Here is a 16,600-nt window from a genome sequence, read left to right as displayed (position 1 = left end):
AGTATATTTGTATTTCAAAGTTTATTTGAATCCATACAAAAATTATTTCTATATTTCTTTATTTATATATTTGGAATTGTGGGCAGGGGGGAACTGGGCGTGGGAGGGGGGGTAAGAGCTCCGCTCAAGCTGCTGGTCTCACTGCTGCCGTTGCCTGGAAGAGAAAAGAAGAGAAAGGATTCTTAATATTTTAATTGATTATTATGCTGATAACCCATCTTTCTGCACCCTCCGCCCCACTGCCAGATTTTCTCTGGCCTCTCTGTTCCTGATGAAGAAAGATCAACACTCACCATCCACGTTGGTATCGGTGGACTCCATCCCCTGGTCGCATGGTCTCACAAAAATCGATCTTATCTTCACCACCTCCTCCTTCCCGTCCTTCATGATGTTCACCTCCTCCTTCCACTCATCTCCTTCCTCCTCCTGGCAGACCAGGGGATGTATCTTGGGCAACCGGCAGCAGGAGACCAGCAGCCCGCGGAGCCTCCTCAGACTTCGGAACCTAGGGAAGAAGAGGAAACAATGAGGAAATGGGTTCTAGAGATCTCTGTGCTGGATTTGGGGCACCTGGCAGCTAAACCTCCCCTACGTTTCAGAAAGGAGGAGAAATCCTACTTACACTTGAGACGAAGAGAGTCTCTGCAATCTCTCCCACAACATCTCTGATCTCCCTCACTAGCTATCCTCAAATGGTTGCTCTTCCCAAAGTGCTCAGCCAAGTCACTCAGCAGGGGGACGTGTCACAATGGAGGACATGACCCCGTTACTTTAGCTATCTTGCTTAATAATAAGGGGCATTGTTCCCCTTCACATTCACTTTTCAAATCTATCTTTCAGTGGCTTAAGCGGTTTTATTCCATTTATTTAGAAAAGATCTCAAGCTGGCTTCATCCAGCACGGTGCATTTCTGGACAGGACAGGAAACCCCTTGCAAACACACACCCCCCTTGCAAACACGGTGGGGTCACCAAGGGAAAGCACTTCCGGCCTCGACTACAGCTGCTGTTTCTCACTTCATAGTTCAAAATAACCCCTCTCCAGACCCTGTAGTAATCTGTCCAGTATTACGTTTAAATGTCCTCCAAGCTCTACATTTGATTCTTGGCTATTAAAAACTGGTTAAAAATATTTTATTTCATTCACAAAAGAAAATCTGGCATGGGATTCTGATCAAGGTTTATAGACAATGGGTGAGACATTTATTTATTTATTTAATAATTTTTTTATTGATTTCCATCTAATTATACATTTTATCCATGATACAACAAATCATAGCCATTTTAGACTTCCTTCAACGTCACTGACAATCATTCGTAGTTATAACTTTAGTACACATTTCTTTCTTTCGTATTGCCATTTGTTCCTCCCTTCCTTCGTTATTTCTAATAAACAATACTTATTGATTCTTTACAGTGCCTCTTTAAACCCCACTAGCGTTGTATTTACACCACAGTTATTTTCCAGATAACCCACAAATTTCCCCCAGTCCTCAATAAACTTTTGATCTTTAGTATATCTAATTTTCCCTGTTAATTTGTCCAGTTCTGCATATTCTGTCAATTTTACTCTCCATTCTTCTACCGTTGGAATTTCCTCCTGCTTCCACTTCTGAGCCAACACGATTCTGGCTGCCGTTACGGCGTATTGAAAAAGTTTGCAGTCCTTTCTTCTAATGTCCTTTCCTACAATACCTAGTAGAAAAGCTTCTGGTTTTTTTCACAAAAGTATATCTTAACATTTTTTTCATTTCATTGTAAATCTCTTCCCAAAAGCTTTTTACTTTCTTACACTCCCACCACTGATGAAAGAACGTCCCTTCTTTATGTTTGCATTTCCAGCATTTGTTATCAACCTTGTACATCTTTGCCAATTTTACGGGTGTCATGTACCATCTGTAGAGCATTTTCATCATATTTTCCTTCAATAACGTACATGCCGTAAATTTTATATTCTCTCTCCACAACCTTTCCCAATCCTCAAGTTGGACATTGTATCCAAAATCCCTTGCCCACTGTACCATCATCGATTTCACTTCCTCATCCTTCGTATACCACTCCAACAGTATTTTATACATTTTTGACAGATTTTTGTACTCATTATTTATTATGTCTTTTTGGAAATTTGATTCTTTTTCCACATAACCTTTTTCCTTCAACTCTTTTTTAAACATTTCGTTTACCTGAAAATATTGCAGCCAGTCATATGTGTACACTTTGACTTGGTCATATGGTTTTACTTTCCATTTCCCTCCTTCATAGGTTACCATTTCTCCATATGTTCCCCACTTTCCTCTCATATTAATTTTCTTAACACTCATTATCTCTAGCGGGGATAACCAGTGCGGGACTTTTGGTTCCAGTATGTTTTTATATCTGTCCCAAACCTCTATTAGTGGACCTCTGAAGATGTGATTACCAAATCCTTTGTGAACCCTCTTTTTGTCGCACCATAGGTACGCGTGCCACCCAAATTTGTTATTAAAACCTTCCAAGTCTAATAATTCCTTGTTTTCCAACTTTACCCATTCTTTTAACCAGCACAAACATGCTGCCTCGTAGTACAGTCTCATGTCTGGTAGGGAGAAGCCACTTCTTTCCTTCACGTCTGTTAGTAACTTAAATTTAATTCTAGGCTTCTTCCCTTCCCAGACATATCTTGAGATCACCTTTTGCCATTCTTTAAAGATTCCTGTACCCTTTATTATGGGTATAGTTTGAAATAAAAATAACAACTTAGGTAGCACCATCATTTTTACCATAGATATTCTTCCCCAGAATGATAATCTCATTCTGGCCCACACCTCCAGATCTTTCTTTATTCCTTTCCAGACTGGGATATAATTATTTTGATATAGGTCAATATTCTTGTTTGATAGCCAGATTCCCAGATATTTAACCTTTTTTACCACCTCAATCTCCGTTCGTTGCTGTAATAATTCAATCTTATCTTGATCCAAATTTTTAACAATCATTTTGGTCTTTCTCTTATTCAATCTGAATCCTGCTATCTTTCCAAATTGCCCACTCATCACCGAGCAATTTGGGTGAGACATTTATTGATCCTTTTTGTAAGTTATTATTTGTCTACTTTAATGTCTTATTTATATATAGTAATCAAGAAGGGGTTCGGGTGGGAAGCAGATTTGAATATGAAAATGGTGGGTGGCTGTCATGAGTTCAGATCCATTTCATAGAATCATGGAATCTTAGAGTTGGAAGGGAGCCAAGGGTCATCTAGTCCAACCCCCTGCAATGCAGGAATTTCAGCAACAGCATCCATGACAGATGGCCATCCAGCCTCTGGTTAGAAACCTCCAAGGAAGGAGAGTCCACCACCTTCCAAGGGAGTCTGTTCGACTGCCAAACAGCTCTTAGTGTCAGAAAGGTTTTCACGAATGTTTAGTCGGAATCTCCTTTCTTTGAACTTGAAGCCATCTGTTCGAGTCCTCCCGTCCAGAGCAGGATAAAACAAGCATCCTCCCTCTTCCATGTGACAGGCCTTAAGATAGCTGAAGATCTCCTCTCAGTCTCCTCTTTTTCAGGCTGAACATACCCAGCTCCTTCAAGCATTCATCGTAAGGCTTTGTTTCCAGACCCTCGATCATCTTGGTCACCCTCCTCTGCACATGGTCCAGCTTGTCAGCATCCTTCTTAAACTGTGGTGCCCAGAACTGGACACAGTATTCCAAGTGTATTCCAAGTATTCCAGTATTCCAAGGCAGAATCGAGTGGTAATATTACCTCCCTTGATCTGGACACTAGACTTCTGCTGAGGCAGCCTAGAATAGTGTTAGCTTTCTTTTGCTGCTGCATCACGCTGTTGACTCCTGTTAAGCTTTTGGTCCACCAAGACCCTTAGATCTTTTCCACCTATACTGCTAGAAAGCCAGGTGCCCCCCATCCCATCTTAGTGAATCTGGTTCTTGCAGAACCTGACATGACTCCCTATTGAAATTCATTTTGTTTGCTTGTCACTTGTCACCCCACTTGTCACTTTTTCCCCAGGAGGACGAGGAACCATTCATGGCTGCTCATCATGTCCCAGCCGTGGGCAACATTTGCAGCCTGGTGCATTGCACCACCATCTCGGAGCCACACTGCTCCTGTGGCTGTTGCTCTGCCTCCCGGGGTCACCGCCTCTGAGTTCCCGCCGGAACCCAGCCGTTTGAATCAGCCAATCTGCAGCAGTCCCAGGGGGGTGGCAAAGCTAGGAGGAGCAGACCTTACCGATGCAGGCTTCCCTCTGGTCCACTCCTCTCATCGGGAAGGAAGTGTGCCCCCACACCATGTGTTTCTGCTGGAGGCAAGTAGGCAACATCGGTTGGCTCTTCCACCGCACCTGGGAGCCTTGTGACCACCATCAAGCGGTCAGCTTTCTCCTGCAGCTGTCGGGTTCTTTCCTGATGTCCTTTGGGTTGTTTATCAATTTTCCTTTATCTTTGATTTTAGATATAATATTTTGAGTTTCCTTTTTCTTCAGTTGCTCCACCAGCAACTTTCCTGATTTTTTTGCATGTTCAAAGTACTTCTGTTTTATTCTTTTTCTTTATTATTGATCATTGAATTTGTAATAACTTAATAGTTTGCTTTATAGTTTCTTTGTTGGGTTTCTGTATTCTTTTTCCTTTTTTGTCAAGGCCTCTAAAATTTCCTTTTTCTTCTGTTCTCTCAATTATTATTATTTTTATATGCATTTTGTTGTATAAACAGACCTCTCCTGACCGCCTTACTGGCATCCCAAACCACCTGTAATTTTGTTTCTCTATTTAAATTTAATTCAAAATAAACTAATATTTTCTCTGATTTTTCTAAAAGTTTCTGATCATCCAACAACTCCTTACTCAATCTCCATCTACGAGTGAAGTCATTTCCCTCTCGTAGTTGCAGTATTACTGGATTATGATCTGAAATTGTTCTTGGTAATATTTCTATTTTTTAAATTCTGAATTTGTATTCTTGTTATAAAAAAGCACGCCTAGACATTCAGCTTCTGCATTCATAACCTAGGTTTAAGGTGCCATTTAGCTCCTAGTGTTCATATAGTTTCTAACCCTGCACCTGTATGTACACGTAAAGGTAAAGGGACCCCTGACCATTAGGTCCAGTCGTGACTGACTCTGGGGTTGCGGCACTCGTCTCACTTTATTGGCCGAGGGAGCCGGCGTACAGCTTCTGGGTCATGTGGCCAGCAGGACTAAGCCGCTTCTGGCGAACCAGAGCAGTGCATGGAAACGCCGTTTACCTTCCCGCCGAAGCGGTACCTATTTATCTACTTGCACTTTGACATGCTTTCGAACTGCTAGGTTGGCAGGAGCAGGGACTGAGCAACGGGAGTTCACCCTGTCGCGGGGATTCGAACCGCCAACCTTCTGATCGGCAAGTCCTAGGCTCTGTGGTTTAACCCACAGCGCCACCCATGTCCCTGCATGTACACATACACACAAATGAAGGAATGGAAAGAAAAAGAAGATGGAGAAAAGAGAAGAAAAGGGGGGGTGTGTGTGTGCAGAGAAGAATTAGACGTGGAAAGTAATAATGTAAAAATAGGGGTGTAAATAAACCATTTTTAACTTACCAAACGTGGTCTTTTCCTATGCTGGGATAAGAGAGGACTCATTTTGGAACTCATTTAGAAATTCATATTGTCATGTTTTGCTGCATATTTTAAAGCTCTGCTGGGCTTCTCTCACCAAAGAGTACTTGCCCCAAACCTAGATCTAGGCATCCAGGGAATTTTCCTTTTATTTCTATATTTTTCCTTGCCTACCAACAGGATGCTACTGTGAAGCAGTCAGGTGGGGGGTGGATGCGAGGCAGACGCATGGCCCAGTGACTGGTCAGGGATAGATGGGAAGTTCTACTTCAACATCCAGAAGGTCACAGGTTTCCCCATCACTGAACCAGAAGTCACTGTTGTCATTTTGGAAAACCGTTAAAATGATATATAATGAAATTCAAACAAGGGGATTTGAGGAAGTCACTTAATAACGTTACCAAGATTTAAACAGGATGTTTGTTTGTTTGTTTGTTTGTTTGTTTGTTTGTCTGTCTGTTTTAAATTTTGGGAAATCAATTTAAAAAATTGAAAAAAAGAAGTTACTGTTGTCAGTGCTGGTCTGTTGAAGCCCTTGCTCTGTACCTGAGCACTTCTGATTTAAAGTACATATTAATCCACTTACTTTTCTCTCTCTTTTTGCTCTGCTGAAGCAACACAGCTACCAATAAAAAAATTCCTTCCAGTAGCACCTTAGAGACCAACTAAGTTTGTTACTGGTATGAGCTTTCGTGTGCATGCACACTTCTTCAGATACCAGAAGAAGAAGAAGTGTGCATGCACACAACTTAGTTAACAAACTTAGTTGGTCTCTAAGGTGCTACTGGAAGGACTTTTTTAATTTTGTTTCGACTACGGCAGTCCAACATGGCTACCTACCTGTAAACAGCTACCAATAGTTTAAGCATGATTACATTTGCTCTCATAACCACTCTGTGAGGAGGGGCACTAAATTATTCCCATGAAGAGCAAGAAAAGCAAAAATGACCTGTAGTAACTTGCCCACAGACTCACAGTAAATCTGCTACAAAAGGGGGTTGGGAACCTCTGAGTCTACAGTCTTCAAACCAGGACTCCTAGATCCAACATGAGATTTCCCCAGACACTCTACAAAACTCTTCCTAACTTCATGAAGCACAGACTATGGTGTTTACTTGTAGAGAAAAACTAGATGAGGGGAAATTCAATATATTTTCATACATCCTTGTAGAAAGCTGCTAGTGACCCAAGTCAAAACAATGTTGCAACCTCATGCCATAAATGTCAGCTAATGGGTAATAATGAACTCCTGCTGCTCCAGGTTGTTTTGTTGGGAACAGAGAACACACTGAATCCTACCCAGGCTGCAAATCTCCACTTGGATTTTTGCATAGCTCACTTAAGAGGTTCACAGAGTTCCTAACCCTACATTAATCCTTCCCTCCATAGCTATGTTTTCTTTCCAAGAACATAATTATTTTGTCAATGTTATAAGAAAACAAAATGGGAAGATTATGAAGCAGGCAATCCTGTGGAGAACCCAATTACCAACCATATGTTAAAAGCAATAACTTAATCAGTTGATATCATTTTCTATAATACCATTACAAAAACATACACAGCAATTTCCCCCCAATTTAGAAATTCCAGAGGTAGCCCCTCTATAGAATCTTGTTTTCGTGAAATGAAAGTGAGAGGTTCAGAGGTTTTCTAATATCTGCTTCATCACAATTAGGTAAACAGAGAAACTTTCATATGCTTCAATTGCCCCGGCTTCTGTACTTATCTTCTGGCTCCTGTCCATGTTTTGCCCATGAGGAAGACCTTCTACCCTGCCTCCCTCAGGGGAGAGGTTTAAAATGCACTAGACACACGTGCACTAGAATTCCTTATGCTTCAGCCTTCTGCCCAGATCTCCAGAAGATAAATATCACAGCTTGTTCTATCTTGTGTGTAAATGCACACACAAAGAGACAAAATGACCCTGCACTCGCCACCTCTGGTAACCACCTAGCAATGAATGAATAGCCTGCAACTACTCTAAAATCAAGAGAAGTAGACTCAGCTTCCTTAAGTTGTTAATAATAATAAATCTGCTGTGGTAAAGTAATAATTAATAATTAATTAACTCATGCAAAAATATAATTAATGCAAAGGAAATTAATAAAGTACACAGCAAGTAGGTAGGTACCTCCAGAGTGCATAGTGGGGACAGGGAATCACAATGACCTTTGGTCTGACAGTAGAGGTAATCTTACTCAAGAGTATCCCTTTTTCTATGTAACTGGCCTGCAAGCAGGGAAAGTTGAACCATAAAGAGCAGTGCACACCTCTTGGAACCCTACACGGTTGCTTCTAGTTTAGCTAGCCCCTGCTTAATGCCCAGCTTACTCCCAATTCTGTCACCCTCCTCCCTACAGTCAAACTGCCAATAGCTTTCTTTTCTACAACACGGGCACACACAACACACTAGTCCTGTTCACAAAGTCACCAACGTGTAGGCTAAACACCCAAGCTGACGCCTATCCTGAGATCACGCACTCTACACCTAATACCTGCATGCTCAGTGCAACATATTAAAGGAGTGTAGGCTCCCCTTTTCAGATACTGGGTTAGATTCAACTAGATTTTACTCAGAGTAGACCCATTGAAATTAATGGTCTTGACAAACTTTGGTTGATTATTTCAATGGGTCAGAGTAAACACCAAATCCCACCTACTGTTTTAAGTATGAAAGCATTCAGGGAACCCCGAGGTGGTTATCACCAGTGGAGGCCAAGGCTCGAAAAAGACCCAATATGGAGGCCGATTGGCCGAAATATTGGGAAATAATAGAAAAAATTGGAGACAATTGGAGGCTGCAGAGCTTTGAAAAATTAAAGAATAAGGTGCAAGATTGGTTTCATTATGCTCAAATTCAAGAGGTTTTTAAGTTGGATAAAAAAACAGGATTCCAGGTGGAAAAATCGAAACTAGAGACAGAACTGTTAGAACCTAAGACTAAGGTACTTTCGAGAATGTATAACTTGCTGCTTAAATGGAACACTCAGGATGAGACTGTCAAATCAGCCATGATAAAATGGGCACAGGATATTGGGTACAACATTATGTTTGAAGACTGGGAAAGGTTATGGACCACTGGAATGAAATTCACGGCATGTAATGCCCTGAAGGAAAACATTATGAAAATGATATATAGGTGGTACATGACCCCAGTCAAGTTAGCAAAAATATATCACCTGTCTGACAATAAATGTTGGAAATGTAAGGAGGCTGAAGGAACATTTTTCCATCTCTGGTGGACCTGTCCAAAAGTGAAGGCCTTCTGGGAAATGATCTATAATGAGTTAAAAAAAGGTGTTTAAGTACACCTTCCCCAAGAAACCAGAGGCCTTCCTCCTGGGCATTGTTGGCCAGAAGGTGTCAAAGAAGGATAGAACTTTTTTATGTATGCAACTACAGCAGCAAGAATACTCATCGCAAAATACTGGAAGACACAAGATCTTCCCACACTGGAAGAGTGGCAGACGCAATTGATGGACTATATGGAACTTGCTGAAATGACGGGCAGAATCCGAGATTTGGAAGAAGAAATAATGGAAGAGGACTGGAAAAAATTTAAGGACTATTTACAAAAACACTACAAGTTGTATGAATGTTAAGAATTTGCATGATTCGGAAATTTTAGCTTCAGCAACTAGATTTGGTGAATAGGAAACTAAGTTATAAGTAAGACAAGGTTGAAATTTAAAGTAATATTATGTTTATTTTAAGATATAAGTAATTAATAAAAAGTACTTTAAATCCAGAAATATAATATTTGAAAGATACAAGTAAGGTATGAAACAAGGTAATAATTTGCTGATATTTTTATTGTAAAGAATGCAGGGTGCGGGAGATGTGGGGAAGTCCAGTTGGATATGTAAAAATGTTTTTGAAAGTTGGTTTTTTTTTTCTTTTCTTTCTTTGTTTCTTTTCTTCTTTTCTATGTTTCTTATATTTCTGACTTTGTATCTGAAAATGTAATAAAAATATTTTTTTTTAAAAAAATGAAAGCATTCAGGGAATAATCACCTCCCAGCTATTATCAAGTAAACAAAAGAAGACTTAACAACTTGTATACAACTATTCCATGTGTCTGTTACTCAGTCTGCCAACTCTTTCAGAATTATTTCACCAGCCCAGGCAGAAGCAGCAGGGTCACAAAACTGAGAAGCAATAGCGTGCAATGCCCATGTTTGGGGCATGTAAAACCTTTTACTTGGTAAAAGGAAAAACAATTATGGTATGATAAAAGGAGAATTCTGGAATTTCCTGTGTGGCAATGTGGTGACACCCCTGCCACTGCTGCTGCTAGGAGAAAGCCAGGAGGGACCGCTGGAGCCGGATAGGTATGCGCCAGAGGGCAGGACCCGCGAAAGCGGAGCAGCATCCTAGTGAAGCCCAGCTGACTATGGGAGGGCTGCTCTGGCACCAGCGAGCAACTGGGTGAGTGCCTCCCGCGAGTGGGCAGGGTGAGCTTTGGGCCGGGAAGAGGCATCTGAGCCCTGTGTGACTGTGTCCTGAACAAGTCTATTTCTTTTTAACTTGGGAAGGAAGGGGGAGAGGCCTTCCCTCCTCACCCTGCTCTTCCAAAATAGTCTCCATCTCAAAAAAGAATCATAGCGCCCAATCTCATTGATAAGCCAAGACTACAAGATATTCACATCAATATACAAAATACTATTCCAAAACCCCATAAAACCCCTCTGGGAGGACGACAAAGGCTATGAGATTAGCTTCACCCCATGGACTAGAATGTGGTCTAAACCTCCCTTTGAATCCATCTCAGCCAAAAGAAAAGAACTGGCTCTGAAACTCACAGATGGTGCCAAGCCAGGCCCCATTCCTCCCAAGGGAAGACAGAGACGTTTGCAGGGGTTTGGCCAGCATCTCCAATGGTTAGAGGGATGCCTGGCTTTTCCAGAAGGGAACCAGAAGCCCACCTTGGTCTTCGGGAGAGGATGGTTTCAGAGCGAGGAGCCAGAAAGGGGAGAAAGAGAAGGCCAGGAGGCCCTTTGCGCCCCTTAGGCGTGAGAGCAAAACAGTAAAATCACGGGGAAGCCGGGCGTTTGCTGATCTGCTTCTCTGTTTTATTTAGCGAAGCGAGGATGGCTTCCCTGGAGCATCACAGGGCGGCTCACTGTCACAGCATGAAGATACAAAAGGAAAACATAAAATGCATAACAAAAAACAAGAGCAAGAAGAAGACAAACTAGTAGCCCACGACACGTTGACAACGACACAGAATGATTACCAGAGAAAAATCGGACTAATACCTGAAGCCTTTGGCAAGGCCCCGCCCCCTGGGCCACTGGCCCCGCCCCGCCCTGGGAACCCGAGGTGCAGGGGGCGGGGATTGGCGGGGACGGCGGCCGGCAGGGTCCAAACGCCCCGCTGCGGCAGTTGTTTTCCAACGACGTGCTCGGCGCTCGGCTCCCCGCCCCTGTCAGGAGCGCCGAGTTGCTCGATGGGACAGCAGCTGACGGCGCTTCTTCCTCCTCCTCCTCTTCCTCGCGGTCATTTCCGCGCCGGCCCTGGAAAGGAAGCAGGTGAGAAGCGGGAAGGGGCGCCGTGGGGCTGGGGGGGCCTGCGGGGCCTCTGAGGGAGGAGGCCCTGCGAGCAGGCCGGGTGCAGGGAGGGAGGGAAGGATGGGAAGGGGCGCTGAGGTAAACCCTCCGGAGAGGAGGCGGCGGGGAGGCCGAGGGCCGTTGGCGGAGCCGGGCGGGATGAGGGGCCTGCCGGAGGACGGGAGAGGAGGGGGCGCCGGGGAAGCGGTCGAGGGGCTCCTTCGCCCCCCCATCCATAGCGAGGGGAGGGGGAAACGCTCCGTCACCCGACAGTCGCAACTGAAAACGACAATAACAAAAAACCCCACGTCTTCTTTATTTGTCTGTTTTGCGAAATATGTACACCACTTGACTGGAAAGGGGGGAAAGCCTCAGCGCTTCACCAAAAAATTGGTTCACAGTCAAATCCGCAGCCCTACTTTAAAAGCATAAAAAAGTTTAAAATGCTGAAACAGATTAGAATTACTTCGACTTTCTAAGCATCTGGGTAGTTCTTGTATAATCAGGAATGTTTTTTCAATTGGCAGGGAGTTCCAGAGTGCAGGCAGTGCCACACTAAATGAGATCAAGTTCTTACAAATGGGGAAGGGGCACCTGTAGCAGTGCCAATTCTACTGCAGCTGGCCTTTTTGAAGTTTTACAACAGGGGCCTTTAAAAAAACAACCAAAGATTAGGGAAATGGGGAAAGAGTTAAAAGCAAGGCTGTAGGTGACTTGGGAACGGGAGGTGGGTTTGGTGCAGTGGTTAGTGTTGTACTAGGACCTGGGAGAGACTGGGCTTCAAATCTCCCCACTTGGCCCCCCATGAAGCTCACTGGGCCACCTTGGGCCATTCACTGCCTCTTAGCCTAACCTACCTCTCAGGGCTGTTGCGAGGATAGAGCCTCCTTGAGCTCCTTGAAGGACAGGTGGAATAGAAATGCAGTAAATAAACAAGCTGTTGAAAGAAGGGGTGCTGTGAGACCCTTGAATCAGTCAAAGGAGGGAAGTCCTCCTATTTAAATAGGGAAATGGGATTCTTTGAGATTGCATAAAAGGGAGATGAAGTGGGTGATATAGGACAAGAAAGGTGTGTGTAGAAGAGGAATGGTTTGGAAGTCCTCTGAAGAGTGTAGGTTGAGGAAGGTTGTGGTATGCAGTCCACCTACTTAAACTACTAAGTCACATCCATTGTTCCACCCCTTTTTTTCCTCTGGCCATGCCCATAAGTGGCATGCAGCTCCCAGAAGGTTATCCAGAAGGCGAAGCAAATGTTCTCCGCCCCTAACATATGTGGTTAATGTGTTGGAATGCATTTAAGAATGTAAGAATAGCCTGCTGAGTCAGGCTGAAGGCCCATTCCGTTCAGCATCCTGTTCTTACAGTGACCAACCAGATTACAGTGAAACCTCGGTTTTCGAACGTAATCCGTTCCAGAAGTCTGTTCAATTTCCAAAATGTTTGAAAACCAAGGATCAAAGGGCTGGCAGCAAAATCCTCTGAAAAAATGAAGAAATGCGCCTCGGAAGCCATTCAACTTCTGAGGCGCGTTCGAAAACAGAAGCATTCACTTCTGGGTTTTTTGCGTTCAACTTGTGTTTCACATTCGGCAGCTAAGATGTTCGAAAACCAAGGTTTGACTGTACTAGGTTCAAAGGAAAAATATTATGAATATTTATTGCTGAGGGCATATCAGTAATTGGGCAGGGGGGTTGTGACTTTCATGCCTTGCTTGGGGTCTTCCTGGAAGTATGCTGGAAATGGAGTGCTGGGGCAGAGGAATCCATGGTCAAAAAGCACTGCTCTTGTTCTTGGAAGCTTCAAATATTTGTGGGTACAGAAGTAGCAGTGGGTTCTGTCCAACACTGTTGCCCAGCTGATAGGAAGGAATCTATCAATTCTTCTTCCCACCCGCAGCCCCATGCTCTCCCCATCCTCAGACATGCTCTGGAGGGTTGGGGGACCCATTAGTTTAGTTACACCATTGGATACAACCCCAAGGGTTCTACTGAAATAGATCTTGCTGTTTTAGGTTTTTGAAATTGTGGCATTGTGGCCATTCTTTTTAGCCACCTTTCCAAAAATGTTAATGATTAAAAAGGAATTGCTGCTCATTACCTTCTTTATGGGATAATACAGTGGACGCTTGGGTTGCGAACATGATCCATGCAGGATGCACGTTCGCAACCCACAGCGATGCGTCTGTGTACACGCGGGTTGTGATTTGGCACTTCTGTGCATGCGCAAAGTGCAATTTACCTCTTCTGCACATGTGCGACCGCCAAAACCCTGAAGTAACCCCTTCCAGTACTTCTGGGTTTCGGCGCATTCGTAACCTGAAAAAACGCAACCTGAAGCGTCTGTAACCCAAGTTATGACTGTAGTTATAGTATTTAAATACCTTTATCTGTTCTTTTGCCAGTCTTCCGATAATAGTAAAAATCCTAAATCCTCCTTGCCACCTTAAAAAACCTTGGCTTTTAAGGTTGACTTTAAGGAACTGGGAGAATTTCAAAAGCCCAAGCACACCCCTTTTGATAATGTGGTTGAAAGAAGGATACATTTTAAAAGCCTTTCTTGAGCATTTTAAAACTACCTGTCTTGGGCATTTTTGTGCAATGGGCTCAGATACAAAATAATGCATGCAGAGTAGAGATTATAACATAGTGTTATAAAAGGCATTGGACAATTCTAATGATTTGTATTATTTTCCATACAGGCATCACTGTGGACAGTCTTTGTGACTGAGAATGGAACCCCAACGAAATTGATTTTTTTCCACCCCATCTCTCTTCCTAGGAAGTGGGGCTCCCCTCATCTCCTTGTATTGGGCAAGTAAAAGCAACACGTATATGAAATATGCCTCCAAAATTCAAGCGCCACCTCAATGATGATGATGTTACTGGGTCAGTGAAAAGTGAGAGGGTAAGTGCTTGAGGGCAATGGCTTTCTTTGCATGTTTTAAATGTGCGGGTTAGAATGGCCTCATCAGTCAAATCCATCTGTAGAATAATTGCTTTTAAGTCACTGAGGGTGAAGTTATATGGTGCTATTATGTCATGGTCTAGCTCTTGTTAGTAGATGGATGGGAAGCTGCATGATAGTCCCATGTAAATTACTCTTAGTTTTCCTAGAGAAGAATAAAGGTAAAGGTACCCCTGCCCGTACGGGCCAGTCGTGACCGACTCTGGGGTTGCGTGCTCATCTCGCTTAAGAGGCCATGAGCCAGCACCGTCCGAAGACACTTCCGGGTCATGTGGCCAGCGTGACGAAGCTGCTCTGGCGAGCCAGCACCAGCGCAGCACACGGAAACAGCGTTTACCTTCCTGCTATAAAGCGGTACCTATTTATCTACTTGCACTTAGGGGTTCTTTCGAACTGCTAGGTGGGCAGGAGCTGGGACCGAACGACGGGAGCTCACCCCGCCGCGGGGATTCGAACCGCCGACCATATGATCGGCAAGTCCTAGGCACTGAGGTTTTACCCACAGCGCCACCCGCGTCCCCCCTAGAGAAGAATAGGCTATAGTATAAAAAGATAAGATGGTAAACATGCCTATGGACTTGAAAACTTTGGTTTCATTGTGCAACTGCCTATGGAGTTTGGACTGGTCTAATAAACATTCCAGAATATATCATTGATTCATGTACATTTAAGGATTATTTGCCAGTATCTTTACAATATGGAGTTTTCTCTCCATATTATAGAACAGGTTTTCTTCAGCTAACTTTTACTTGGAGTAAACAAAGGCTCCTTGCTGCTAATACTTCTCTGGCCTGTTTGGTCTGACCTGACTTTTCTTTTGGTGTGATGTGTCTTCCAAGGAGCAGAGGGTGTAACCTAACAGTAGCTCCTATTCCTGTAAATGATGTATGAGACCAATGCATACTTACTGAACTGAATGGTTTTTTTCTTAATGCTGATAAGTTGCTTACATTTTGCATTTCCTGGTTTTTAAATTGTTTTATATTTTATGTTTGCTGTAAGCAACCAACTTAAAAGAAACTTATAACTACTTTAAATAATAAGTTCTCTTACGTCTCGGGGTAGTAATCTTGAAGAGAAAGAAAGCTTGTGGGTATAACTGGTGTTTGAGGAGGGAATGGACTGGTAGCACACAGTTTCAATAGCGTAACAATTAGCAGCTGTGTTCATCAGGGAGTAGGCCTGTTCTTCAACCATCATCAGCTTCATGAACTATTTCTACTGCAGTCGATGTGAAGGTGTTCAGCTGCCAATACTTAACTGGTCATTTCGCCAGTATGCCAGTGCTCAGTACTATCAGACTTTGTCCAGGAACAGTTTTCTGTGACATATTTTACTGCAGGTAGCAGGAAAATACAAATGGAGAGCAGGGAAAATCCCCTGTGGAAAGAGCTTTTCGAGCCCTCTGCTCTGCTACCTGGCCCCAGGGCCCTTATGCAACCTTCCCAGAGACCCGTAAGAAGCTATTTATTAGTATTATTAAATTTGTATTCCGTCCTATACCTGCAGGTCTGAGGGCAGTTCACAGGATATATGATATAAAAGCACAGAATACATATTCAAAAAACAAGAACAACCCAATAACGCCCCACCCCCCATTTCAAAAGAGCATTGAATGTCAGTCAACCAAAGGCCTGGTTAAAGAAGAATGTTTTTGCCTAGCACCTCGAGGTGTATAATGAAGGCGCCAGGCAAACCTCCTTGTGGAGAGCATTCCACAAATGGGGAGCTACTGCAGAAGAAGCCCATGCTCATGTTGCCACCTTCCAACCTCCCATGGAGCAGGCACACAAAGAAGGGCCTCAGAAGATGATCTCAGGGTCTGGGTAGGATCATATGGAAGGAGGTGGTCCTTGGGGTATTGTGGTCCTGAGCCATCTAAGGCTTTATAGGTCAGAACCAGCACTTTGAATTGGGTCCAGAAACTAATTGGTAGCCAGTACAGTTGGACCAGGATTGGTGTAATATGCTCAAACCATCTTGCCCTGGTGAGCACCCTCACCACTGAATTCTGCGCTAACTGAAGTTTACAAACAATCTTCAGAGGCATCCCCACATAATCTAACCTAAAGATTACCAGAGCATAGGCAGCAGTATCCAGATAAGGGCGTAGCTGGATGACCAGCCAAAGCTGTTGGAAGGTACTCCAGGCCACTGAGGCCACCTGAGACTCGAGCGACAGAAAAGGATCTAAGCTATGAGAACCCCCAAGCTACGAACCTGCTCCTTCAGAGGAAGTGTAACCCCATCAAGAGCTGGCAGCCTTCCAGCCCATCCTGTCTAGGGAACCACCCACTAACAGTACCTCAGACTGATCTGGATTGAGTTTAAGTTTGTTGGCTCTCATCCAGTCCATTATCAAGTCCAGCATTTCCACTACCTCACCTGCAGATGTAAAGGAGAAGTAGAGCTGAGTGTCATCAGCATTCTGCTGACAACGTACTCCAAATCTCCGGATAACCCCACCCAGTGGTTTCCTGTAGATGTTGAAC

General features: G+C 43.6%; 3 protein-coding genes across 4 annotated transcripts in view; 1 reads left to right on the top strand and 2 right to left on the bottom strand.

The window, feature by feature from the left end:
- Positions 1 to 16,600, bottom strand: part of METTL13 (methyltransferase 13, eEF1A N-terminus and K55) — a 55,051-nt gene that overhangs the window by 22,547 nt on the left and 15,904 nt on the right. The gene's annotated exons all lie outside the window — the stretch shown is intronic.
- LOC310709823 (uncharacterized protein) lies at positions 9 to 11,381 on the bottom strand (the record flags this gene model as incomplete). Its single annotated transcript, XM_083509865.1, has 4 exons — positions 9 to 154; positions 294 to 505; positions 7,727 to 7,824; positions 10,854 to 11,381. The coding sequence occupies 4 exons, from the start codon at positions 11,379 to 11,381 to the stop codon at positions 63 to 65; spliced, it is 930 nt and encodes a 309-aa protein (XP_083365991.1). The 3' UTR covers positions 9 to 62.
- The window catches only part of VAMP4 (vesicle associated membrane protein 4), a 30,487-nt gene continuing 24,806 nt past the window's right edge, over positions 10,920 to 16,600 (top strand). The window contains exons 1-2 of one of the 2 annotated variants that reach the window (XM_083507272.1): positions 10,920 to 11,126; positions 13,843 to 14,048. In XM_083507272.1, coding sequence (XP_083363398.1) covers positions 13,983 to 14,048 — 66 coding nt within the window. In that variant the 5' untranslated portion in view covers positions 10,920 to 11,126; positions 13,843 to 13,982. The remainder of the gene's footprint in view (positions 11,127 to 13,842; positions 14,049 to 16,600) is intronic. The other variant, XM_083507273.1, reaches the window with a different exon arrangement.

This window comes from Podarcis liolepis (genome assembly GCF_965112155.1).
Source record: "Podarcis liolepis genome assembly, chromosome: 6".
NCBI classification, from domain to species: domain Eukaryota; kingdom Metazoa; phylum Chordata; class Lepidosauria; order Squamata; family Lacertidae; genus Podarcis; species Podarcis liolepis.
The sequence above is the reverse complement of the archived record's forward strand: the minus strand, read 5'-3'. Positions and strand labels throughout refer to the sequence as shown.